This window comes from Diutina rugosa (assembly GCF_008704595.1).
Source record: "Diutina rugosa strain CBS 613 chromosome Unknown scaffold5_size317247, whole genome shotgun sequence".
Classification (NCBI taxonomy): Eukaryota; Fungi; Ascomycota; class Pichiomycetes; order Serinales; family Debaryomycetaceae; genus Diutina; species Diutina rugosa.
The window spans coordinates 1-24,492 of NW_022995213.1; the positions used below are offsets into that span (position 1 = coordinate 1).

At 50.1% G+C, this 24,492-nt stretch overlaps 13 protein-coding genes across 13 annotated transcripts; 7 read left to right on the top strand and 6 right to left on the bottom strand. All coding sequences in view use genetic code 12, as the record gives it.

Annotated features, from left to right (window-relative positions):
• Positions 1-686: 686 nt before the first annotated feature.
• Positions 687-1,790, top strand: DIURU_005604 (uncharacterized protein; the record flags this gene model as incomplete). The annotated part of the gene is made up of 1 exon (XM_034158605.1): positions 687-1,790. One exon carries the CDS (start codon positions 687-689, stop codon positions 1,788-1,790), a length of 1,104 nt encoding a protein of 367 aa, XP_034009452.1.
• A 666-nt stretch (positions 1,791-2,456) lies between these two features.
• On the top strand, positions 2,457-4,271 carry ZCF30 (Zcf30p; the record flags this gene model as incomplete). The annotated part of the gene is made up of 1 exon (XM_034158606.1): positions 2,457-4,271. One exon carries the CDS (start codon positions 2,457-2,459, stop codon positions 4,269-4,271), a length of 1,815 nt encoding a protein of 604 aa, XP_034009453.1.
• Positions 4,272-4,837: 566 nt separating this feature from the next.
• DIURU_005606 (uncharacterized protein) lies at positions 4,838-5,371 on the top strand (the record flags this gene model as incomplete). Its single annotated transcript, XM_034158607.1, has 1 exon — positions 4,838-5,371. The coding sequence occupies one exon, from the start codon at positions 4,838-4,840 to the stop codon at positions 5,369-5,371; it is 534 nt and encodes a 177-aa protein (XP_034009454.1).
• A 1,035-nt stretch (positions 5,372-6,406) lies between these two features.
• On the top strand, positions 6,407-7,012 carry DIURU_005607 (uncharacterized protein; the record flags this gene model as incomplete). Its single annotated transcript, XM_034158608.1, has 1 exon — positions 6,407-7,012. One exon carries the CDS (start codon positions 6,407-6,409, stop codon positions 7,010-7,012), a length of 606 nt encoding a protein of 201 aa, XP_034009455.1.
• Positions 7,013-7,209: 197 nt separating this feature from the next.
• On the bottom strand, positions 7,210-9,084 carry ARO10 (phenylpyruvate decarboxylase; the record flags this gene model as incomplete). Its single annotated transcript, XM_034158609.1, has 1 exon — positions 7,210-9,084. One exon carries the CDS (start codon positions 9,082-9,084, stop codon positions 7,210-7,212), a length of 1,875 nt encoding a protein of 624 aa, XP_034009456.1.
• Positions 9,085-9,425: 341 nt separating this feature from the next.
• On the bottom strand, positions 9,426-10,232 carry DIURU_005609 (uncharacterized protein; the record flags this gene model as incomplete). Its single annotated transcript, XM_034158610.1, has 1 exon — positions 9,426-10,232. One exon carries the CDS (start codon positions 10,230-10,232, stop codon positions 9,426-9,428), a length of 807 nt encoding a protein of 268 aa, XP_034009457.1.
• Positions 10,233-10,746: 514 nt separating this feature from the next.
• On the top strand, positions 10,747-11,412 carry DIURU_005610 (uncharacterized protein; the record flags this gene model as incomplete). The annotated part of the gene is made up of 1 exon (XM_034158612.1): positions 10,747-11,412. The coding sequence occupies one exon, from the start codon at positions 10,747-10,749 to the stop codon at positions 11,410-11,412; it is 666 nt and encodes a 221-aa protein (XP_034009458.1).
• A 37-nt stretch (positions 11,413-11,449) lies between these two features.
• Positions 11,450-12,703, bottom strand: DIURU_005611 (protein kinase; the record flags this gene model as incomplete). Its single annotated transcript, XM_034158613.1, has 1 exon — positions 11,450-12,703. One exon carries the CDS (start codon positions 12,701-12,703, stop codon positions 11,450-11,452), a length of 1,254 nt encoding a protein of 417 aa, XP_034009459.1.
• A 138-nt stretch (positions 12,704-12,841) lies between these two features.
• Positions 12,842-13,775, top strand: DIURU_005612 (uncharacterized protein; the record flags this gene model as incomplete). The annotated part of the gene is made up of 2 exons (XM_034158614.1): positions 12,842-12,868; positions 13,044-13,775. 2 exons carry the CDS (start codon positions 12,842-12,844, stop codon positions 13,773-13,775), a joined length of 759 nt encoding a protein of 252 aa, XP_034009460.1.
• A 153-nt stretch (positions 13,776-13,928) lies between these two features.
• On the bottom strand, positions 13,929-14,366 carry DIURU_005613 (mitochondrial 54S ribosomal protein bL21m; the record flags this gene model as incomplete). Its single annotated transcript, XM_034158615.1, has 1 exon — positions 13,929-14,366. The coding sequence occupies one exon, from the start codon at positions 14,364-14,366 to the stop codon at positions 13,929-13,931; it is 438 nt and encodes a 145-aa protein (XP_034009461.1).
• Positions 14,367-15,018: 652 nt separating this feature from the next.
• DIURU_005614 (uncharacterized protein) lies at positions 15,019-16,719 on the bottom strand (the record flags this gene model as incomplete). Its single annotated transcript, XM_034158616.1, has 1 exon — positions 15,019-16,719. One exon carries the CDS (start codon positions 16,717-16,719, stop codon positions 15,019-15,021), a length of 1,701 nt encoding a protein of 566 aa, XP_034009462.1.
• Positions 16,720-18,153: 1,434 nt separating this feature from the next.
• DIURU_005615 (uncharacterized protein) lies at positions 18,154-20,685 on the top strand (the record flags this gene model as incomplete). The annotated part of the gene is made up of 1 exon (XM_034158617.1): positions 18,154-20,685. One exon carries the CDS (start codon positions 18,154-18,156, stop codon positions 20,683-20,685), a length of 2,532 nt encoding a protein of 843 aa, XP_034009463.1.
• Positions 20,686-20,716: 31 nt separating this feature from the next.
• DIURU_005616 (amino acid transporter) lies at positions 20,717-21,898 on the bottom strand (the record flags this gene model as incomplete). The annotated part of the gene is made up of 1 exon (XM_034158618.1): positions 20,717-21,898. One exon carries the CDS (start codon positions 21,896-21,898, stop codon positions 20,717-20,719), a length of 1,182 nt encoding a protein of 393 aa, XP_034009464.1.
• Between the last annotated feature and the right edge of the window lie 2,594 nt (positions 21,899-24,492).

A 24,492-nucleotide genomic window follows, 5' to 3' on the forward strand; every position in this document is an offset into this window, starting at 1 on the left:
AAAAAAAAAGAGTCTTCCACCATTAAACTCACATAGCAACGTCCATTTCGAAGTCAATTCGTCCAAAATCATATCAAATATACTTCCAGCGGCAACTAATTTTATGGAGCAAATGGATTGATTTTAGCGAGTTTTCCTGATTTTATAGCACACTTTTTAGTTTTTGTGAGGAAAAATTCTAAACTCCCAGTTACTGTCACAAATACTATTTGAATTGCATAGATGACGGTGATGTTGTTCAACTGTGTTTTAAGTGTAACTGATGTCGTGGAATCACTGATTGGGAGATCACACACTACATGCAGTCATGATTCTTATGTGCAGGGTCAAATGTTTTCCAACACCACACATGTCTGATAATGCTTATGTTCGTTGCGAAAAACTCCTCGAACTAAATAGATGAGTACAGGGACTACAGTGGTACTAAGCAGAATAAGCTAGTCACTGTGGACTTTTGCGTTCTGCACATAGATATATGCCCATGGCTATCACACGTTTACTGTCTCGGGTCCATTGATTTGAGAGCAATACATACTAAGACTTCTATAAAGTGGTTATCCTGAAAGGGACGTCGGTTAAAATATCTTCCGTGTTTAACTTGGCGTGGTCAATGTTTTAATGTCCGTAACCAGCCGTTGCGCGGGGTCGCGCTTATCGGAGTGAGCCGCACGGTCATCTCATCCTCCATGGCTCCGCCGCTGCCGATTCGACGGCTGATTGAAAAGACCGCCGAGTACGTGGTAAAGAACGGTCCTGAGTTTGAGGAGAAGATCCGCAAAAACAATACTGACCACAAGTTCGATTTCTTATTGGCTGACGACGAATGGCACCCGTATTACCTCGAAGTGCTCGAGGCTGCCAAACAGGATTCTAAGCCGCTGCTGGACAGTGGCGCCAAGCCTGAGATCAAACAAGCTCCGCCTGAACTTCATTTCATCACTCCGTTACCCACAATTAGTACTAGGGACTATGAAGTGGTTAAATTGGTGGCTAAATACACCGCGGTCAATGGTGACGAGTATGCTACCAAACTCCAAGAACACTACAAAAACGACCCCATTTACGACTTTATCCGTGAAGAGCACCATTTCCATAAGCTATTCCGTCGGCTTGTGGATCAGTACCGCCGGTTAATTGAGCTCAATGAGGCTCGTCTTAATGGCACTCCTAACGAGTATTTGGACCAGTTGAAGGAGACGGCGAAGGACTTTTCTACAGTGTTCCCTCGAGCTACTGAACGCAGTCGGTATATCACCCGTACCAAGGAGGTTAAATCTGAGGAGAAAGAGGCTAAGAAGAAGCAGTGGCTCCACTTCGCTAGTATCCCGTGGACGGAGTTTACCGTGGTGGGAGTGGTTGAGTTTACTGAAGTCGATGAAGTACAACAACTTGACCCGCCATTATCGTTGAAGGAGCTCCAGTATAAGCTGATTAGTCGCCAATTGCCAAAGGAAGATGAAGCTAACGAAGATGATAAAGTGGACGATGAGGAAGAGGAAGAAGTGGTGCCTAAGCTGCTTAAGGGGAAGATCCGCAAGCAACCGACCAAGGCTAAATCTTCCTTGCCTACAAGCGATTTGGTGAAGTGTCCTCTCACTGGTAAGATGATCCCTGCCCTGAGATTTGACGAGCACTTGAGAGCACACTTGCGTGACCCTGCCTACCGTACCGAGAGGGAGAATTATATCCGCAAGAACTTCTCTGCGGGGCTGAATATCAGTACCGATGATGTGGTGGCCAATATCCAGCGTATGGTCCGTAAACGTGGGTCCGCCGATGTTGAGGAGTAATACATCCTCTGCCAGTCACATCAATGCCGCAACAAGTTGAATTCGACCTACGATTATTACCATTGACAGTTCTCTAGAGTTGCACGTCGGTGTCACTAACAGTTGTGATAGAACTACACCTCTGTTGTGTCAACCCTAATCGTCCACATTACTCCAGAGTCAGATCCCAACCACTCATCAGCATACAAATACAACTATACTACAAATTAATTTTCTTTATTTTCTTTAATTTTTTTTTTGTCTTCCATTTTCGACCATCGTCTTTGTGTTCTGTTACATTCACCACTATATCGGTCTTAGCGCGCACTCATACTTCACCGCCGGGCGATGAGAGAGAAGCGGACCAAGCCGTGTGCCAACTGCAAGCGGTCCAAAGTGAAATGCATCTATACCGACTCCCTCCCCTGTGAGCGGTGTATCAAGACGGGGAGGGCGATGCACTGTCAGTTCGTGTCCAAGCTTCCCTCGCTTGCCGACCATATGGTGGTCCCCCCGATAGCGCCGCCCGCCGCCGTGGCCCCCGTTCCCGCCACTAATGTGGGTTCTTTGGGGACGATGGGACCGCCACTGTACCCCCTACCCCCCTCACTACCTCAACTACGGGGTCCTGCCCCCTCTGGTGGGCCCCTGACCCCAAATGGACCCATCGCTCCCATCTCCCTGTTTATGCCCCCTCCTCCAGCGCTGGCGCCGGAACCATCATGGAAACACGTGGTGGAGCTGAAGATCGATGCCTTTGATGCTAAACTCAATAATGTCGTCGATATCTTGCGCTATCAACAGCACCTTTTAGCTCAAGGCGGAGGGGTCAATAACGGCACGCTGCGACCACCACCGCCACCGCTGATCCTGTCGCTGGACTCAGAAAGAGAATTGACCCCCTTGGGACTTCCCCCAGCTCATAAGCGAAGACGGATATACCCTTCAGACTTCCGCCAGGGTTTCTTAAGTCGTGATCAGGCCAACGAGTTATTCGGCTTTTTCAACGCTAATATCGCCCAACAGCTCTTTGGGTTTGAGATTAATAAAATCAGTGTTGACCAAGTGTGGGACCTGTGTCCGCTTTTAGTGTGTGCCATCAGTGCCATCGCTTCTATCCACCACCCAAAGCATAGCGATAAGCTGGCTCAATTGAGAGTTTATTTACACGATTTGTGTGGTCTGATATTGTTCAAAGGGAAGCCTACTAATCCTGAAGACGGGTTTAACACGATATTGGCGTTGGTGCTCTGTTCGTTCTGGTTGGCCAACTCTCAAATGTTTACCGGTTTAGCACTCCAGCTAGCCAAAGAGTACGGGTTTGACAAACACACTAACAAGGACTACCTCAAATTGTGGTACTTGTTATTCGTGTTGGACGGACAACAGAGTCTTCTGATGAACCGGGTGCCACTTATCGATGGCAACGAGTACACGTTAACCCACTCGAGAGAGCTTTTAGGGGGTCCAACTGGAGTCAACGCCATTACCCAGGCTCCCAGAACTCAACCCACTGATGAAGAAGAAGAAGGACAAAAACTGACGGCAGTGGCGGTCACTACGTCTACTACCTTCACTACCACAACTACTAATGAACCCCAACGGTATGCCGCTAGTTTCACTGACTTACGTCTCGTATCGCAAGTCGAATACAACCAAGCGTTAAACGAAGCGTTCAAAGGTAACGCCTGGGATCTCATTGCCCCGTCTCAATTCGGTATCCCACTGAAACTGAATTTGGAGCTTGACAAGTGGATGGTGCTGTGGACAGTGTTATTAGCTCCAGGAAACCACGGAGCGGTGTGGCTGCTGAAACTGACGTTAATCTACTACAATTTCGCCAAGATGCTGATCAATTCCCAAGCCTTACGCAAGCTCCACATCAACCCTGTGGACGAGCTGATGCCGCTGTGGGACGATAGCGAAGACGACGAGTTCCTCTCCAATACCTCGACCCTGCGGGATGGGGCAGTGGTGCTGGCCAATCTTGCCGTTAGTGCTGCGCAAACAGTGCTTCTGCTTGTGGTTAACGATAAGGATATATTGGACAACTTGCGTTATGTCCCCGTCCACATTCACATCATGTTATACTATGCTGCCCTTGTGGTGCTTAACCCGCCGTTACAGCTGTCAAACACTGAGGAAACCATCACTAAGCCTGCTCACTTAATCACCATCCTTAAGAATCTCCGCCTCATTAAGACTCTTCAAAAGAAGATTATGCTTAATTTACCGGTGGATACCAAGTTTGGTAATCGTCTCGTACGCAATATCGACGACATCATCCGCGCCCGGTTTGACGAAGTGATGCGTGACGTTGACGGCTTAAACGACGACGACAAGCGCGACGTGCTTGAGCATGTGGATGCTCTTCATGAGATGAACCACCAACTGTATGAGGAAGTCCACTCCGGCAGTGATAATAATAGTTCTAGGGGCAGCACCAGTCCAGGACCAGAAAAGATTCTGGCGTGGCCTGGCCGCAACCACTCCCACCCGTGATGGTGTTAACTGCGATTCCCATATGATATCCTCCTCCTACTACCACCCTAAAACGTTGTTTCCGTTGCCATATGAAAACACCAGCAAGATCTCAAAGATCACAAGCCAACGGCTACTTTTGCGTCATTGATCGATTGTACGAATCTCAGCATGAATTGAATTACGATTTGGAAATTATTCAATTTTGATGGACAGCACCTTGATAATATTTTATGACATCCAAGACTCCTAATATTCCCTATACTGTCTTGTGGTGCGCTGAGTCAGCGCCCTTGGCTGACACCGCGAACGGTTGCGGCGAGTCGCACTGGCGAACTCCGAATCGTACGTCCGCTCCGAAATTCGTTCCCCACACTTTGCCTCATGTGTCGGCGGCAATAAGCGAGAGACATTGAGCCCCCCCTTTCACGTCACCGGCGGGCACTACCGCTAAACCCCAACTGCCAGTGTCGGACTCGCCTGCACACACGCAGGAGGAGCTCGCCCCGCGCTCGCCTTCACATGCCCAGCCATCCAGCATATATATACTCGAAGGTATCACTGCAACCATAGCACTAGTCCTTTCCATGTCTGCTCCCGTGTTTAACCCGGTGGAGTACATGCGCGACCAGCGCACCAACGAGGCCCGTGCCAGCCAGGCCGAGGCGCAATTGCGTCGGTTGCACATCGTCGCCGGCCTCAACTACGTCGGTCTCATCGCCGCCTGCTTGGCCTGGGGCACCCCCGAGGCGTTCAAGCGGTTTGTGGCGATGCAGGTGCTTGTGCTCTACCTCCACTACTCGTGCGAAGTCAGTGGGCGCCCGTTGCGTGCCGACCTGCTCAGAAACCCGCTGGAACGGAACAAGTTGGTGCGGTGCGGCGACTTGCAAGAGCGGGTGTTCTGGTGGTACTACGGGATCATCGGCTACACGTGGGTGTTGCTGTGGGCGACGTTGTACACGGGCAACCTGAAGATCTTGCGGGCGTGGTGGCTCGTCCCCGCCGTCGGCGTCTACTTTTTCGTCAAGAACTTGATCATCGGGTGGTACATCCCCTGGAAGAGAACGAAGCGGGCCTCGTTCACCACCAAGATCGCCCACTCCGACGTCGTCAGCAAATAGTGGATATAGTCTAATATAGTCATAGACATTCGGAGTCGCCCGCCGCCGAGCCCTGCAGCCTGTGCCTGTAGATTGCGTCCAACGTAGGGGGTGTGCATCGTATCCCGTATACAGAAAACGACTCTATGAGCAGATACAGACATCACCAGTAAGTCTCCTATGAGTCTCCTATGAATTTCCTACGAGTCTCTTCATTGAATATTGCCAGCCGTTCCCATTTACTGGTTAATTGCGAGCGTTGTTGATGTCGTCACTGCCCCGCTTGTGAGGAGGCTGGCATGTGATAAACGTCACATGGATCAAAATTGCGAACAAAATTGCCACTCAGGGTCACCTGTTTTCCAGAAACGCGCGCGGGGACAAAACAAGCGAGGAGAGGGAGGGGAGTGACCCATAAGCGTGTCTTATATTTGGAGACTTTGACGTTCAAAGTCAACGAATACTTCGCTTTTTGGTCAGCAACTCACAGGCGGGAAGGGGTTATGAAGGAGGCGTTATCTTTCACAGGCAAACGGCTTTAACCTATTGTTCGAAGTGATCCAATGATAGCCTAATCGGGTGTCAGTCATATGAAAGAACCGAGTGATAAAATGAAAGTCAAATTCTCATTGAATCAACACGTGCTGAGTTCAATTGAATCTAGACTTGTCGATGAGAATTCATTGAGTCGAATTGATGAAATTATAGCATCAGTCTACAAAGGCAGGCCGAGGCGATATACCTGGCTACATCCTAGCTCAGCAATCCGTTGACATCGGAAAAACTCGAATGAAATTCGGGGCTGAATCCAGGTGGTGGGGGCAACGATTCGATCTATCGATATCATCAACTTCATGAGTTACCATGATTTGCGACCAGTGATTGAATCCAAACTGATGTCATCCGACTTCGTCAAAACATGAAGATATAGCGAGATGGAAGCTTAAAGTAGTTTGGGTTCCGTTCACCACTCTCCCTCCACACCATCCTTATCAGTTGAATCTGCGATCGCAGATTTAGGTGCGGCGCACGAGAGGTTAAAATTTTGTCTCACCAATGACGCTGTCCCCGGACCAAGCCCTCTTCAACATGAGCCTTGAATTGCCGCAGGACGCCTCCCACAAGCGTCGTCGACTCAACTCGACTGAGCCCACAGGGATATGTATGCGTAACAGCCGCGCCCAGCATGCACCGCCTCCGCCAACCTCTGCTTTCAAACGGATCCCGTTGGCAGATTTGTTGTGCAAGCCGCCCACCCCACCGCCTGAGATAGTCAAGCGGATCGAGGTGGCGAACATATTGTGCAAATTCTCCTCTCCCCCACTTGCAAGCCCTGTACCTGCTTCTCCTGAGCAATTGCCGTACCCTTCTCCCCCACTTGGAGGCTTCAAAGGCAAAAAAGAACCAGCTGATCATTACAACAAGCTGTTGCCGCAACTCTGTGATGTGGCAGCTTTTTTAGGCCCACCCAAGGTGGCACCACCGCTAATTGCTGATATTACAAAGACCGCGAAACAATCGAGACCGAAGGCTAACTCTGTGGTGTACCTGAGTGACTCAGAGTTGTCGGATATCGAAGACCTTGTCGACGAGTCATTCACTCACTTACCAGTGATCTCGCGGCGTATCCGTCGGCAATACCAACCATGGACTTATAACTAAGTTGCACGAACCCACTGCTAATGAAACCTAACGAAAACAAAAAAACATTTAATGATGAGAGATAATGATTATGAGAATGAGACCACGAGTATAGTATACGAAAATTTAATATATTAATGCTGTCAATAATTTTGTAGCATGGCTAAATCTTGAGCAATCAATTTACCATTATTTATTCATACTTTTTTTGTCTAACTCTACTTCTTGAGGAAAAGCGATAAGAAGCGGTCAGATACGTCCATCTTACCCGCAGTGACATCGACGACATTCAACTTGCCGTCGTATTCTTCGTTGGCAAACCACTGGTCAAACTCAGCCACGTTATTCACCTTCGAGCTGTGGTGGTATTTTTTGTCAACATCGCCAAACACTTGTAACAACTTGCTCCATTGCCAGGTCGACTGGATATCGTTGTAGGAGCGAGTAGGACCGTTAATAAGTCTTTCCACAGTGTAGCCCGAGTTGTTAATGACAAAGATAGTGGGGTTGACCTTGAGGATATCGTGGTAACGCAAATAGGTCAGCAATTCCTGGACCGTCATTTGAGCCAGACCATCACCTTCCAATAACCAAATACGACGGTCAGTTAAACCCATATCATTAACAGCAAAAGTCACCCCTAAGGTTGCGGGCAAAGCATAACCAATCAGCCCCCACACAGCCTGAGTGATGTACTTGACACCTGTAGGAAGCTTGACGTCAGGCATGGCAAACTGGAACGAGCACGTTTCCACCACCAAGATATCGTTGGGCAGCAAGCATTCAGTGACGGCGTCGACAAGCTTCAGCTGAGACACGTACTGGTTATCGGTTTCAGCATCAGGTTTGTGCAATTTTTGCGGGTTGTGCTTGTACCATTCCTTCGTCTCAATGCCAGTAAACTTGTTAGTTTCCACTCTTTCAGCAAGTCGAGCCAATAATTGACCCATAGTAAAGAGACGACGGCCACCCTTAATGAGAGAGTGGGTCCAGCCATCAAGCACTAAGTAGTCCGGGTGGATGATCACTTTATCCTGGATGTTGCTGAAGTCCATCAGGTAGCCAGCAGTGTTGGTCTCGGCGTTGAAAATACCAAGATGTAAGAGGAAGTCGGTGTTGTGTTCCAACTCCCAGTTGATTTGAGGCGAGGGCAGCCCCACCCCGTAGTAGCACCCGACAAAGTTATCCTTAGTCTCGTCGATGTTGCGGGCCAAGTTGGTGCTGAAAAGTCGCAAGTTGGCCGGCAACTTGTCGACAAACGCCTGGACGGTGGCGGTGTGGCCAAAGCGAGCGGTGAGGGCGTCGGAGAGCACCGCCGGCAGTTTGGCGGCGTACAACTTGCGGAGTATCACAGACACCACGTCGTCCATCACTGGCATCGCCGGTTCGTCGTCGACAATGAAAGGACGGTCCAACATCCGGGCATCGACCATCATGTCAGGGATATCCGAGGGGACGAATAAGTAGCCCGGACGGCGTTGCTGGAGAATGGTACGCAACACTTTATCGATCTTACCGTAGATGTCTCCCAGGTTGACATCGGAAATGGCCAACTTTTCGTTAACGACACAAATATGGTCGGCCATCTTGCGGTAGACGTCGTGGTCCGGTTGTTTGAGGGGGTCTTTATTTTGAAGCAAGTGGTGGTGGTTGATGATGGGCTGGTCATCTTGTAACAGCTGTTGTCTCGTCAGGGTAGTACCGACGATGTGGAGCACTGGCAGGTACTCGGTGAACGACCCAGCAACACCGTTGCACGCCAGCAATTCACCCACGCCGAAAGTGGTAATGAGAACAGCAAGGCCATCAATGGCACGGGCGTAGCCGTCAGCAGTATAAGCAGCGTTCAATTCGTTGCACAAATTAGCGATGCGAAGGCCGGCATCTTCAGCGACCGGTTTCAGGTATAAGTGCTCCAATAAGTTCAAATTGAAGTCACCGGGGATGCCGAACACGGTACGGAGCTTAGGGTTAGCCTGGGCAATTCTTAAGAATAAGTACTGGCCCAAGGGGATGTTATTAGGCAGCAGCAGGGCCTCGGAGAGATCGAAGGTGCTGGCGGGAGGCGCCGGCGGAGCAATGGAGGGAGCCATGATAAAATTGAACAATGGTATGGGACAGTGTCATTGGTAGGTTTTCCGGTTATTTATAAGGGTGTCGGGAGGGTCAGTGGATTGTGGTAGGTGGTGACGCGTTTGTGTTCGGGTGTGGGCGGCTATCGGAGGCTGCGCGCGGAAAGGTGGGGAAGCCACGCACAAATCTCGGAACGGAGATGGCGGCGTGCGCACGGGAAAGCCAAAGGGGGCGAGAGCATTCGAGCGACGTGCCACAATTAGCCACGGCAAAGCAATACCCCTATTTGACACCCGCGGCTGCGTGCAACTGAGAAAATTAGTCCAAGTGAGTTTGAGACAGTAGACGAGACTGTAATACCTCACGGTGATAGATCACTGTGACCTGTTACTAAGCCTAGTACGGACTCAATGCAATCGGTCACAGCCAACTCCGTATTTTCCAAAACCGTGTTTATTGTGACGAGCTTGGCATCACTAACATGGTGCCAATGCGGGTCAGGGGCGTCACGGCGAGGCCAGTCGAAATCGTCCACAGACACATTTCGGCTATCGGAGGTGGCGACGTACACTTCACGGCACTTTTCCATGGTTAACGTGCGTAGTTTTCCATCGGCAACCACCACCACCACTTGGTTAAGGTGGTGGAGGCGTAGCTGGTGGGAGTGGTTGATTATCACCACACATTTTGTCAAATGGTGGAGGGCGCTGGGACCCGCCACACTAAGCCGGAATATGGCTGATTCGGCATCGTTTACGTGGAGCAGGGCAGCGCTGACGTCAACACGTGAGCCGGTCACTTGCCGGATCCACACATGCTCCTGCGGCGCCAGAACCGTACGACCTTGGTCATTATTGGTGATGTCTGTGATCACGTGACCGACCCCGGCGAGCGGTGTCATTTCCACATTGACCATAGTTCTCGGCTTAGTCAGGGGTGGTTCGGGGTCACCAATAAACCTAAACCTCAGCGGCTCAATTTCCCGTCGCTTATGTTCGACTGTAGTAGCTAACTCATCGAGCTTCTCCCGGGCCCGCCGCTGGTCGTACGGCGGCCACAGGCCCACTTTGGCGCCCGTTTCCGCCGTGAGTCGGGCCACTGCCGACGCTAGCCGCCCGATTTCTTCCGACGTCGAACATTTAGCAATGGCATCAACAAGTTCTATCATCGTTAGTCATAGTCCGTAAACCTGTAAACGTCAATTGAGCTCGTATCGTGTGTTGTCGTACCTTGATACTGTTTGTGGAGGTGGTCCATCGCCGCGCACTATGGCACAATTGTTAATCGAATAAGATGAGATTGCCCAGCTACCAAAACTGAAATATGAGAGGTAATACCCGATTGGAAAATGATTGAAACTTGATTTGAACATTGACTCTACAATGGTAAATTGATTTAACTTGCTTTGTATGATGCTAATGACTATTTGCTTGTCCTGGTTGTGCTTGCTTGGTGTGGTGCTATACTTTGCCGATATGGACTCAACCTATGGAAGCCGACCCCCTGGAGACTGTGTGGGGCTAAGGCGGGGTGTGGTCAAGGCATTTGTTAGTCGATTTGCCGGACGGTTGCTGCCAAACCACTTCTACTTTCCTCAACTATATGGTGGCCCCGCAACCAAGGGGCGCCCGCTCCCACCAGTTTATAACCACCAATCCTGCCTCCTCTCTGGATAATCTCTCATGAACGGTCCCAAGCATTCCAATGCTTCCCTGGCTAAGCGCAGTGCTTCGCCCGTTGGCCGTGGTCGCAACCTGAAGCCAGTGGCTACTGGAGCTGCTCCTCGCCCCCCCAGCCCCACTAACAACCACCACTTGCACCAGCGAACGGTACCCCGCCCTCGAGTGTTATCGCCTCAGCCCCAACGCCACGAGGCTAAGCATGGCCACGGGACCTCCCCCAGTGCTCCTCCTCCGGTTGCGGCTCGCTCTCCCAGCCCACTGCCGTTGCGCCAATTGGACCCCACCGACAGCCCCGTGTACCAGCCCCGTTCGAGCCCCGTGCTCCGTGACTTCAGATCGCCTACTCCGGAACAATTTGAAGAGATGGTGACCCAGATGCCTCCCGACGACCAGATGGAGCTTTTCACCATTTTGCAGAAGCACAAGATGGAACGCGACAACTTTGCCGGGCTGACGATGCCGCTGTTTTCCTATCTCGAGATGTTTATTTACCTGTTTCTCTTGCTTGCCATCGTGTTGTTGATGGCGGGGTCATTGGTGCTGGTGGCGGTGGCCGTCTTCTACTCGGTGGCGTTCGTCGTCCGCAAGGTGCCGCCGTCGTGGGTGGTGCAGAAGATCACCGACACCACCCAGGGGATGAAGCAGGTGGTGGTGTCGCCGATTTAGTCCTCTTCGCTTAGTGTGTGTAAGCAAATTCATGTGTTCACTTTGCTGTCTTTCTCTTGGCGATGATCTTCTTCTTCACGTGCTTCTTCATCTTGGTCTTGCGCTTCTCGGCTTTAGCGAGTCTGGCAGCTTCTTTACGAGCCTTTTTATCGTCTTTGTCCTCGTACTTCTTCCCCTTCAATTGTTTAGGCTTATCGTCATCAGAGTCAGAGTCAGAGTCAGAATCGTCAGAATCATCTGAATCATCAGATCCATGTTCTTCTTCTTCGTCGTCATCGTCATCGTCAGAGTCATCGGAGTCGTCTTCATCCCCACTTTTGACAAGATCAAAGGCATCGATATTACCCTCTTGAAACTTGGTGAAGTCACGTTCGTCAAGAGCATTAAGTGTCCGCACAAAGTGGATCGATCGAAACACTTCATCTTCCACTTCATCGTCGTGGGTCTCCTTCAATGGAAGCAGCTTAATATGGTCAATAATCACTTCGGGGTCATCAGCAAGTTTCTCTTCAACAATCATCTTAAAGATGAGCCTTTCCGGAATCACTTTGATCTTACGGTTAAAGTAATCGTTAACATTCTTAATATCCATCCGCAAAAAGTCTAATGCCATCGGGTGTTCTGGTTCCACCGACTGAGAGACATCAATAATGTAAAGCTTGCCCTGGTGGACAATAGAGTTATACTCCAGCAAATCGGCGTGGACGAGACGACACACTTGGTACATGCGTCTCATGTACATCAACATCGTATGATAATACTTGCGGAACTCTTCTTCGTCGGCAAACGGGTGGTCTTTAAGCTTAGGCGATGGCTGACCATCCCCTTTGGTGAGGTAGTCCATCACCAACACGTGAGATCTCAACTCCACGGGTTCGGGACAAGGGATGCCGTGAGTGTACAACCGTTTCAAGTTTCTGAACTCCTTTTCCGCCCACAATTTCACCATCTTCCGCGGATTGGTCTGGTTCTTCTGGTTGCGGAACCGGTACTCGCCGTCGACGTATCTCTCTCTGTCCTTGAACACAAGGATCGACGTCTTGTAAATCTTGACGGCGTACTCCTTACCTGTTTCGTCATTGGCCGCTTCATAGACATTGGCCTCCTTACCGGTGGAAATACACCCGTTGATCCCCAGAATCACCCCGGTATTGACGATCTTCTGGAGGAACTTCATCGTCCGCGGGTCAAGCACCTGCTCGACGGTGGCCCGATTGGCCTTATCCTTCGTGATTTTGGGCCCCTTAAGGGATACCTTGTCGAACTGGTCGACAATCCCGTCATCGACCATAATGCTAACTATACAAGGTCTCTGTCTCAAAGTGCGATGAGATGGCCGCTAACCGTTATAGTTGTGTGCCCTGGTCCAAAATTTCCCGTCAGATGCGCGCTTAGTATGTTTTTTGTTTAAAGTCAATAGGGGTTAACCATGAATTTGACCCACTATTTACCCAAGGTAAGTCCGTTGCAAAACTGATAAATTCGACTGGTACTAACCACAGTCATTTTTGGGGCTTGTGCCGCTATATATCGGCGCCGAGATCGTCCTTGGCTTCGCCATCCTCAACAAGGCCGCCGGGTTCTACGGGTTCCTCTCCATCATCACGGGGCACCCGATCAACTTCTGGCAGTGGCTTTATAACGTGTTGGAGCTTCTTTGTTTGCCGTTCTACATCTCGGCGTTGACGCTGATCAAAAAGAAGCCCGAAAACGGCCGCAAGTTCCTGTTGGCGTGTCTTGTCTACGTCATCGATAGTGTTGTCGGTGTGTTCTATACCCTCTATTTCGTCCACTTTTGGTTCGCTAACGAGGAGGTGGTGACCAATAAGCGTGAGTTCGGTGTGGATTTGCCCGTGGCGTCGTTTACTGAATTTGCTGACGATGCTGACTACTTACCCGAACCGACCCTGGTTTTATCTCTGGTGTCGCTGGTAGTGGACTTTGGTGCTGTGGCTACCTCAGCAGTATCGGCCGTGGCCTCGGCGGCTGCTCTGTCAATGTCCAGTGGTGTGGCGGCGTCTGCCCTCACTTCTCAAGTTATTGCCCTGACGGTGGGACTGCTGGCGTCTACTCCCCTCTCAGGACAACTGCAGCTGGCCACTCGCGAAATCTTCATGACCGCCATTGGCACCATCGTCATCAGCGTGGTGAGATTCTACTTCACCCTCATCATGCTCTCGTTCAATAAGGCCCTCCTCAAACAGCTTAAGGTCGAAGAGCAGTACCAACGCAAGGACGAGGACGAAGAACGCATTTTGTTGGGGCTGGGGGTGTGGAACCGCGTCGAGCGGGTGGTGTTGGAGTGGCAGAACCGCGCCAAACAATTCATGGGCGACATGTTGTTGTCCAAGTTCAACAACTAACACATGCCTAGAGCTATTCGTATGGAATGTTGTTGTCCAAGTTCAACAACTAACAAATTGACTACTAGAGCTTCGGATGGAAACCTTAATTAATGCAGCGAGGAATACTTAATATATACAAACGTCAAACCCCCTAGCCCTCGTCCGCTAGGCCTAGTTCAACTTCAATTCGTTAATCGTCAACACCGTTTGGAAGGGCTCGACGGGGAACGTCTTCACCCGGCGGCATCTCTGCTTTTTGCGGATGACCTCGCGGTAGGGTTCGCGGGTGATCTCCAGCACCTGGGCGGTGAGGGTGTACAACTTGGGGTCGATGCCTTGGTCGTTGTTGTAGGTGTAGTCGGGCAGGCCCAAGGTGGTGACCTGGTTCAAGGTGAGGGAGTCGCCGACGGCGGCGTGTTTGAGCTTGAACGGCAAGTAGACCTTGTCGCCTTTGGTGACGAGGTAGGGCATGTTGTGGAGCTTGAACACGGCGTACAAGTGCTCCAGCCCGTTGGAGTTGAGCTTGAGGGCGCTGAGGTCCAGCGAGAACCGTCTGGCAGTCACGCGGAGCCCCATCCCGGCTCTGTTGAACATGGCCATGCCGATCATGATGGAAGAAATTTTCGCGCACCCACACCTGGAAAAATCAACTGGATGAGCCTTGGTGGACCCAGGGAAAACCGGTGAAATGAAAATTGAGATTTTCAAATTTTACTGGTATTATCTATTCGATTCGAAAAGCCGTTTTTAAATCATTTTTAGATGTTGGGTGATTGGTCGTGGATATTGAGATTGTAGACACTGCGAGCATGATGGCTAACTGAGAGAGTGAGGCGACTCTCTGCACCACCACGGTAGAAAAGTTTAGAACCAAGATCAACGGCATAGACATAGAGAGAGAATCAAGTAGACGGAAAGCAAAAAGTAATGACACCGACGTGATTCGAACACGCGCATCTTACGATAACAGAAACCCCAACCTCACAGTTGAGAAGCTAAACGCTTGAGTCTGCCGCCTTAGACCACTCGGCCACAGTGCCTTATACGAAATTTATGGATATACTGAGATGACTCCATGCTGACCAAAGTTGGAATTCTCGTTTTAAGGCGTGAATATGACTCTAACTTAAGCTTAGAGTATTCCAAAGAGCTTGTCGCGGCGTATTATCCAACCCTGCTCGACCAAATAGGCCAGAAGAGTCACATTTTAACGGTCTATTTGACTCCCTCGGTGGAAATTATCAGTTATATTATACATATATTAAACAGACGATGAACTAGATAATGTATCATCAGACATTTCCATAACGTGTTCGACATGAATCATCTTCCCTAGAGCCTGATTGCCTCTAGGATCGAATAGCTCAGCTGATTCGGCAATCCAGCCCCGAGGATCTTCAGGAGCTTCAACACAGGCTTTTCTGAAAAGCATGGTAAGCAATCTCGTCTTTAAAAACAACAACACACGTCGGTATGTTTGCTCATCAGTAAACCATTCAGGGCCACTCGTCGACCATTTCGCAATCACACTAATGAAAGGACACTCAGTAAACTGACCTCCAAGGCCTTGGCTCAAAAGACAGTATATTGCATCGAGAACAGCAGTGTCGGCGGCGTCGAGGAAACTCCAATCATCTTCGTCATAGCGTCGGCGAGAGGGGAGGGGTGTGTCTAAAGCGGTAACCATCCGATCAAGCGCTTGTCTCAGCCTTCCGCTTAACAAGTAAGAAAGGTTACTCCGGTACGTTCGCATGATATGAAGCATGGCCAACTCCAAAGTGCCATCGCGGGTGAGCCCGTTGAGATTTATGTCGATATCGTCGGGGAAACCAAGACGACCAATGGTTTGAACAGCAGCGTATTGTAACCATGAAGTCAGGTATATCAAGTGGGCCTCAGCCAAAGCCAAATCAGCAGGGTCAATCAATTTTACCAAGTCGCTGTAGGGTAAATCAATTTGTTCACGTCCGTAGATACTATCAACTGAGCCGGTGTCAGGTTCAGTAAACATCAGGGGAAAGCTTTCCTGTGAAGCGGTGGCAGCTCCAATAAACCACGTCAATACCTCGAGCTCGGGACCATCGACAGTGCACCGTTGTGTGCCGATAAGTCGGGTATTACTGTTGCAAGAGCATGGTCTTTCCTCGTTTTGCAGCCAGCACCGAGAACACCCATCACACTTTACCTTGCGGTTTATCGTGAGCACCGGCAATGGCGATAGTAAGTTTGATGGAAACGTTTCAGTACGTCTCGGATGGGCATCGAAAAACCGTTGAGCCGACTGGAAGTGACGGGCAGCATTGGCTCCATGGAAGCGGCGAAGGTGCTGTCTCATAGTCCGTGTGAAAACCACTTCGGGATGGCTGCAGCCAACACACACCACCAACCGACTTTGACTATCAAAGTGAAGGATCAGCTCCGTCCTCTGAAACAGGTCAGACATGGGGCTATCGGAGTCAAGGCTACCAGAGCTACTTGAGCGTCCAGACAGACTTGAGTCGGAAGTATCAGAGATAATCAACACCTCAGAATTGTTGGAGGGATTACTTTCGTCGTCAGAAGAATCCGATAAGTCCGAGTTTGGGGAGACGAAGTCAAGTGGAGACGAACCGGAAGCAACGTAAGGGTTGGGTTGTCTAGCTTTGCAATTGGGAGATTTGAGAGCAAGTGGCAGTTGTTTTTGACGGGGCGGCAGCAGTACCAATGGTATTGGGAGTCGAGGTCTCTTCGTTATGGGCACTTTTGCGTGTGGTAACTTCAGAACGGATAGTGGAGACTTCGGTTTCAAACGCCATGTAGTCACCTTCTTCTGCAGTGGACGATGATCAGGTTTCTTCCATTTCATGTTGTAACTGTCAGGCAATTTAGCTGTTGGAGATATTTGAGTCCCATCACCTTGGACAATAGGGGAGAGCACATTTAAAGTGAGCCTGGGAGAATGGTCCTCCACAACTAACTTCATTTCAATCAATTGGGATAAGTAAGCTCATGTTCGGTACTTATAGCAGTTTGTGCTTGGATGCACACACAGACTCCACAAATATACCAAGTGCATGTACACTGGCTACACCAACCCCACATTGAGAAAGTGGGATTGAGAGTCATTCGAGGTAACTCGTAGACATGGTATGCTGAGTTGGAGTTTCCAATTGTGAAGTCGAGGGAAGTATCATTGCTTTGCGCCGCTGGTGTCGTCATGTATACAGTTGCTTGTAGAATCACTGGCTTCGTCACTTTTGCTGTACATCTCATCATCAAGAGTTCTGTCCTTCATCGATTTGCTCCAAGAAGGCTTCACCCTCGATGCATTGACATGGTCTTGGTTTTCAAACGATTGTTGTAGGTATGGGGCAGAACAGAGGGCCGATCCGCGTGCGATAGTAAATCATGGTAAAGTTCCCTCACTAAGAATAAGAATACACACGCTGGACAATCAGTTGACAAAGCATAGGGAAACGGGTTGTCCCCTGAAACTGCAATTACGCAAGTGCTTGCATTCCACTTCCCTGCGTGCCAGTTGGATCCCAGCACTTTACATTCGTAGTCAACGAAAGCTCGAGCCGACCAGTTGCACGCTTGCTCCCACAGAATGACGCAACCACTTGTCGTCGTATGAAACGGAATGTGCGTGGGTGTCTCACATTTTAGTAAACGCTGCGCCTCTCTGTTAACCTAAATCCAGATAATTGGAATTGCGACAAATTGTGGCAAACTCAACGAAGCACAAACTACACACACCTGCTGATGTCGTCCAAAATTGTAATTAAGTTTCCGATAAAGCTAGATCTTTGTTAAGCCACATTGCCCCACAATTAAGTAGACTACACGTCTCAGGGACAGAAAAGAAATCCAACCGTCGCGCGGGGCTCGCAGCGTAGAAATAAAATCGTCTCACCCTTAGCAAACGCTAACGCCACCTGAGCATGAGACACACACACAGACGCGGCGCACTAACAGCAACCGGTTTGTTGGGTCCTACTACTACCACTTACCCCTATATATGGCTTGGCTTGTCAGGATAGTGCTTCAATCAATAATAGTGGGCGTTATCGGTAGGTATTACTGACGCCCGTTTGTGTTTTCCCCTGATCCAGCTTTCTTTTCCCTATTCGAGCGGCATCTCAGCTTACGTCACTCTCTCCTATGATTCCCTCAACTCAAGCCACGATTTCCAAAACACCAACCCCTCAAGCCACTTCTCTACCTTCGCCAACCTCGAAAATACCACTTCCTTCCCCTACCACGCCTCTACTGCCTGCCATAGTTGCCCTGGGAACGCCCCCGGTCTCCGAGTCGCTTCCGGGGACGGCGCGCTCACTAACCAACGAAAAACTCGACCCGGGACAAAAATTGCAGCCGCCCACCACTAGCGACGCTTGATCCCTGAGTGCTGCTGATGTCTGGTCTGTTTTGGAAGTTCAGTAACGGGGGGTTCGCGTCGTTGTCCAACGTGCTGACGTTGTTGGAGGCGTACCCCGCCGCCAATGCCAGCGACGAGGACCGCTTCCATCTCCTTTTACAGCTCTTGGACGAGGGCGAGTTGGTCCAGGAGCTCCTCCTGAATAACCCGCCGTTGCTCGAGTTCCTCCGCGAAGAAGCAGTGCTCGCCATGCTCGTCGACCTCGTCATCGCCGAGGGCAAGTTGGCCATCGGCCCGTACCGTGGCGACGGCAAATTGGGCGACGCCGACGCCGAGCCCCTGGATAAAGACACCACCACCAATAAGGACGACACCGGCGACACCGACGACACCGGCGACGAGCACGACGACGACGACGACCATGACGAAGAAACCGCCGACGATCGCGCCACCCGCCGCGCCACCATCGCCGCCGAGATCTTGCTGGCGGACGTGTGGCTGCTCACCGACACCGTGATGGAGCTGACGGCCAACCTCAACAAGTTGTGGCTGTTGCTCGACCTGAAGGAGCCGTTGCTGATCAACGCGCTGACCTACTTCATGAAGATCATGGAGCACTTGCTCGACATGAAGTGCGACGAGATGATCAACTACCTCGTCGACCACCAGCAGGGGCTTGTCGCCAAGTTCATCAACCACGTCTCCAACCCGCCGTTGATGGACTTCTTGCTCAAACTCATCTCGACCGATAAGCCCGACAACTCCACCGGCATCATCGACTTCTTGCAGCTGCAGTCGCTCACCCAACGGCTAGTGGAGCTGCTCGACATCGGCGACGACGAGGACCCGGCGGAAGCCCTCGTCCGCCAGGCGCTGGCGGCGGATTTCCTCAAGGCCCTCATCACCATCAGTGCCAACCTGACCACCGACCTGCTGACGATTGGCCCCAACGAGCTCACGCGGGAGTTGGTGCTGTACGACATCATGGACCGGTTGTGTCTGATCATGCTCAAAGGCGGCTACGCCCTCGCCAACGGCGTCGGCATAATCATCGAGATCATCCGCAAAAACAACTCCGACTACGACATTTTGCCCGTGCTCTACATCAGTCTCGACCTGCACCCGCCCACCGGCCGCGACCCCATCTACCTCGGCCACTTGCTCAAGGTGTTTGGCGCCAAGATCCACGAGTTCAACGCCATCCTCACCGACGGCACCTCCCCCGCCAAGTTGCAGACGCCGTTCGGCGAGATTGAGCCCCTCGGGTTTGAGCGGTTCAAGATCTGCGAGCTTGTGGCAGAGCTCTTGCACTGTCTGAACATGCTGTTGCTCAACGAAGTGAAGGGTTTTGACGCCGTCAAAGAACGCGACGAAGTGCGCAATAAGATGAAGGCGTTCGACCCCGTCTCCTTCAAGTACAACGAGATCATCATGTTGCCCACCGACGACACCGCCCCCACCTCGATCTCCGCCACCACCTCCCACGCCAGCAACGCCGACTCCGTGGCCACTGACAACATCGCCAACGACACCATCGACTCGTTCAACAACGACAACGAGTCGGGCGACGCCAACGAGTCGCAGCTGCTGACGGCGAACTTGCTGGAAGAACAGATCCGGGCCAACCCCGTCGTCGGCGACATGCTCAAGATCGCCCTCTTCGACACCCAGATCATCTCAAACATCCTCGCCATGTTCTTCAAGTTCCCCTGGAACAACTTCTTGCACAACGTGGTGTTTGACATTGTCCAGCAGGTGCTCAACGGGCTGATGGACATTGGCTTCAACAAGTATTTGGCCATCGATCTCTTCCACACGGGGAACATCACCAACCACATCATCGAGGGCCAGCGCCTCTGCACCGACTACGAGCAGCTGCACAACGGGTTGCGCCTCGGGTTCATGGGCCACTTGACCCTCATCGCCGAGGAGGTGGTCAAGTTCATCCAGCTCTACCCCGCCAACACCCTCTCCGAGCTCATCGACGTCAAGGTTGAGGAGCAGCAGTGGGAGGACTACGTGAACAACGTGCTATACGACACCAGAGAGAAGTACAACGCCATCCTCGGCGGCGACGACGACGACGACGACGACGATGACGATGACGACGACCACACCTTCGAGGAAGGGTTGGGCGAGATCATCGAGGAGGTGAAGACGGAGCTTGTATTTGATAAATACGACGATGACGACGACGACGACGACCACCACGACGACCACAACGAAGACAATAAGCCGCGGGACGTGGTGTACTTTGACGAGGACCAGCACTTCCGCAACTACATGCTGGAGTTGCTGAGTCCCGGGCTGCTCACGGGGGGCAGCGGCGGCGTCGAGGCGATGGCGTTTGGTGGCGACGACGACGACGACTACGAGGACCCCAACGACGACGGCCTCTCCTACCAAAGAGAGCTGCTGTTGTACGACGCCCACGGCGCCCTCAAGCTGCTGCCGACGCCGCCAGCAGAGGACGACATGAGCCTGGAGGACCTGACGTCTTCCAGTGACGATGACGACATTAATGACGATGACGAAAATACGTTGACCCGGTCGGCGCTGAAAAGCTAATAAATGTATATATTCTTTTTTGCCTGCTTCTTTACCCCTGTTGGCACCACAGCCGCCCGTGGTCGACCTGCCACCGACACAACCGCGTCTCCACCGCCCAGTTGACAATACCAGCAATGACGATGCCCAAGCTGTCGCTCATGCTCACGGCGCCCATGTTGAACTCGCGAGTGTCGTCGGTGCTGGCCTCGCTCACGGCGACGAAGGTGTTGATGTAGGCGAACCCTCCTAGAAGACCTTCATACACCATCACGGGGAATAGCATCCAGATGGATGGGAAAGGGAATTTGAACAGCATCAGCTGGATTACACAGAAGACGACGTTCAACCCTTGGAGGATCGCCATCACTTCGAGGTGGCGGATCCGCACGCCAAAATTGATCGACAGTCGTGAAATAAACACACCGAGTTGGTAGAGAAACCCGTAGACGACGTAGGTGTCGCGGTAGGTGCGGATGAGCCACTGGGGTACTTGGTCGAGCGGGTAGAGTAAGGTGGGGGAGATCCCCTGGTTAATCACGTACTCAAATAAGTAAACTGACGTCAAGGGGAGCATGTACGGCTTCACCAACGGCTTGATCTTGTTGAGAGTATCCTTGATGTGAGCTCCAGCATCGGTGGTGGCCCATGCCGGTATCTCATCTCCCAGAGACTCTCTAGGCTCCTGAGGCGGCAAAAGCCGATGGTACACTACCAAGATCACGAGTGGCATTGCTGACGACACCAATAATACCTTCCAGCTAGCGAAACGACAGATATTGGTGAGGAACAAGTAGTAGAAACTGCCGACGATGCCCGCACCCCCGGTCCCCAGAGAGAAACCTCCCACGGCCAGTGTCCCCAGATAAAAGTGAGTCAACTGTAGAAACGTCACTTCACCCGCTCCCAGTGATACACTGGCTAACATGATACCAGCAATCTTGGGCGGTATCAGCGGTGGAAGCGACACCAAAAGCATCCCCGCCGTCAGCAATGCTACCAACACCACCATACGTTGACCATAGGCAATTTTGTGAATGAAAAACGGTGCTGCCACTTTTACCGTAAAGCTGGGGAGGATATTGGCGAGTAACACCGCTGCCTTGGGAGTCCGTGCACCGACGAGATCGACGGCTGCTGAAAGAATGATCACGTATAGGACATTATTGATGAGGCCAAAGAGGAAAAACAGTATAAATACCGGCAGCACTGATGGTAGCAGCCACGAGGGCATTGTCTGTCTAGACTGTCTTCACCATAAACAGCGTGCTCTCGGTGCGCGCGTGCGGCGTCGGCGTCGTGGCTGATTCCATATGATCGACAGACACAAATAATCACAAGAGAATCATAAGGATTGGGGTTGGATCAGATGACATTTCAGCGTACTGAAAAGGTTTTCACATGTCAATCACTTAGGTTTAGATAATCGGGCATGTTGGCGATGGCGGTATCTGACGTTTGATCTCGCTGGTATTATGTATGTATTCACGTGGCCAGTGTTTACCATCGCGCCGTTCCGACAGTTGATCCGTTGTCGGCACCCCTGCCGGAACTCTTGTAATTTGTGACCGTATAGCCACCAAATAAGTGTCAACGGCAAAATAAGCTTTTGCGGTCGACACGATGGGAAAACGGCTTTCAGCGACAAAATCGCTCCGTCGCCAAGCGGTGTCTACCACTGCTAAATGTATTGGCAACTGCTATCGAGACCACGCCGAATAATGCTCACAAAAGCCGTCATTGTGGCCGGTTGCCCTTTCAAAAGAAGCTCACATGGCATCGCGCTGCGTCACTGAGACTCGATGTATCGGTGGGAAGGCTAACGGGCTAGTTTAGCCTGTTCGGCATGAATAAAATATCCATTAAGAACTCTGGTTTGACGCAGATACTGCGCCTTCATAACACAAAAAGTATATTTTGGCGTCAATTTTTTAGACACTCCTGGCGTGATGTTATTCTATACGCCATCAGGGAATGAAAAACCCTGTCTAAAACTTAGCTTGATGGAGTTTGGGGTTCCTTGAAAACTTCAACTGAAAATTAAACTGCGATTGAAGACTTGAGCTCGTTGGAGAATTCCTCCTCGAAGTTTATGCCATGTAACGTGAAATATACCTCAACGTTAATACGACGCAACTAACGATTCAACGAGGGCTTTTAACGATAAACAAGACGTTCACGAGTGTGCAATTCAATTGGAACTTATACTCTCTATGAGCTTGTCATTTCAGTGATTTTTTGGTGTCTTACAAGTGGAATTATCCTGATTTTACGGGTAAAGCCAGTCCAAAAAACGCTAAAAGAAGTCTTATGGACGACGATGTTACTGAAAGCATGGATAGTTGATGCTTAAACTAGTCTATTCAAGGCTTAAATAGCATTCGTTTACTTTGAATGGATTGAATTTCACCGATGATTCTTCAAATTACTTGAGATTTATTTCTTGAAATACTTGGTTGAGCGCTTTCTTATATTTGATGAACGTCCAACTTTATCGAACAGGCTTTAAAGCAACTTGGAATATAGGTGTACTTGTTGTAAGGCAACATTAGCTCGAAATATTGCTTCAAGACGAATTTTTCGACCAATGTAATTGATCTTCATTCTTCACATTGAGCCTTGATAAAGCTTTTCAGTAAAGTAAAGTGTTAGAAATACAAACACAAGGCATCAGTGAAACACCAAAGATTGTATTGCATTTGAAAGAGACATCTTATGACCTTGGGTGTTAATTTCCGTAAGTTTCAACAGTATTTTAATCCGACTTTGAGATTCTCAAGCATGATGGATACGCTTAGCGTTCATTAAAACCAACAACAAGACAATATAGTCAGGAATTTCACAACAGAAAATGATTCAACAAATAAATTTGCCAGGTAAACTCATCCCACCCCACTCTAGAGGTTTTTTAAAGAGCTGTCTTGAGCTCACATGAGTATAATGTGGAGTAGGATTTAGAGGACACCCCAAAAACCTCAACAAGAGCATCATTGATTAGGTTTGAATGTTTTCTCAACGTGTTGCGCTGTAGGTTTGACAATTATCAAGTATATCCGGCAATTATGAACAAGCACCCAGAACCAGACGGCGAAAAATGGGGTTTCAAACGTCACCATTCATCTGAAAATGAAGCAAATATTTTATTTGGCATTCACCAGCAGTATTATTCATTGTATGGTCTTCACAGGCTCAATTTCAGAAGAAGTGGCGGCTTATCAGGTATACATTTAATCGCGAGGATACAAACTACAGAACAGCAAACGGGGTGGCAAGTCAAGTCATCCAAATTTACATGACCTATGAGTAGTGTATCTTCGCTAAGCAGGGTCTCCGATTCAGCATTGCGCAACATTGTCTTTACAAACCCGCCTCATTCACATTCCGGTCCGTCTAGCCTTGGCCTGAAAATAACCTGGTTTACACTTTGGTCGATAATGAACATATTGGCACATATGTTTTAAAGTGAAGGCGATGACGTGACAATTCGGAGACTTGCGCCAAACCTTTTATTTACTGGCTTTCTCCACATGAACGGAGCCTTTATGTCAACCAAGTTGAGACATATACTGCAATTGGAGGACTTCAACACATGCAAAGCTGAAAAATGATGCTATCATTATTAAATGTGAACTCCGGAGTGTTGGAATAATCTTTCACTAGCATTTATGAGACCCTTGCCTGTCACTAACACTTTTAACATCGAATTTGACGTTCTCATCAAAGGGAAAGCGAAGTATTTCCAGAGTGGGACTATTTGAAGGGTTGTTTAAAAAATGTTTATGTTGATAGCAAGATGCATGTTGATTATAATCGTTCACGTTGGCAACT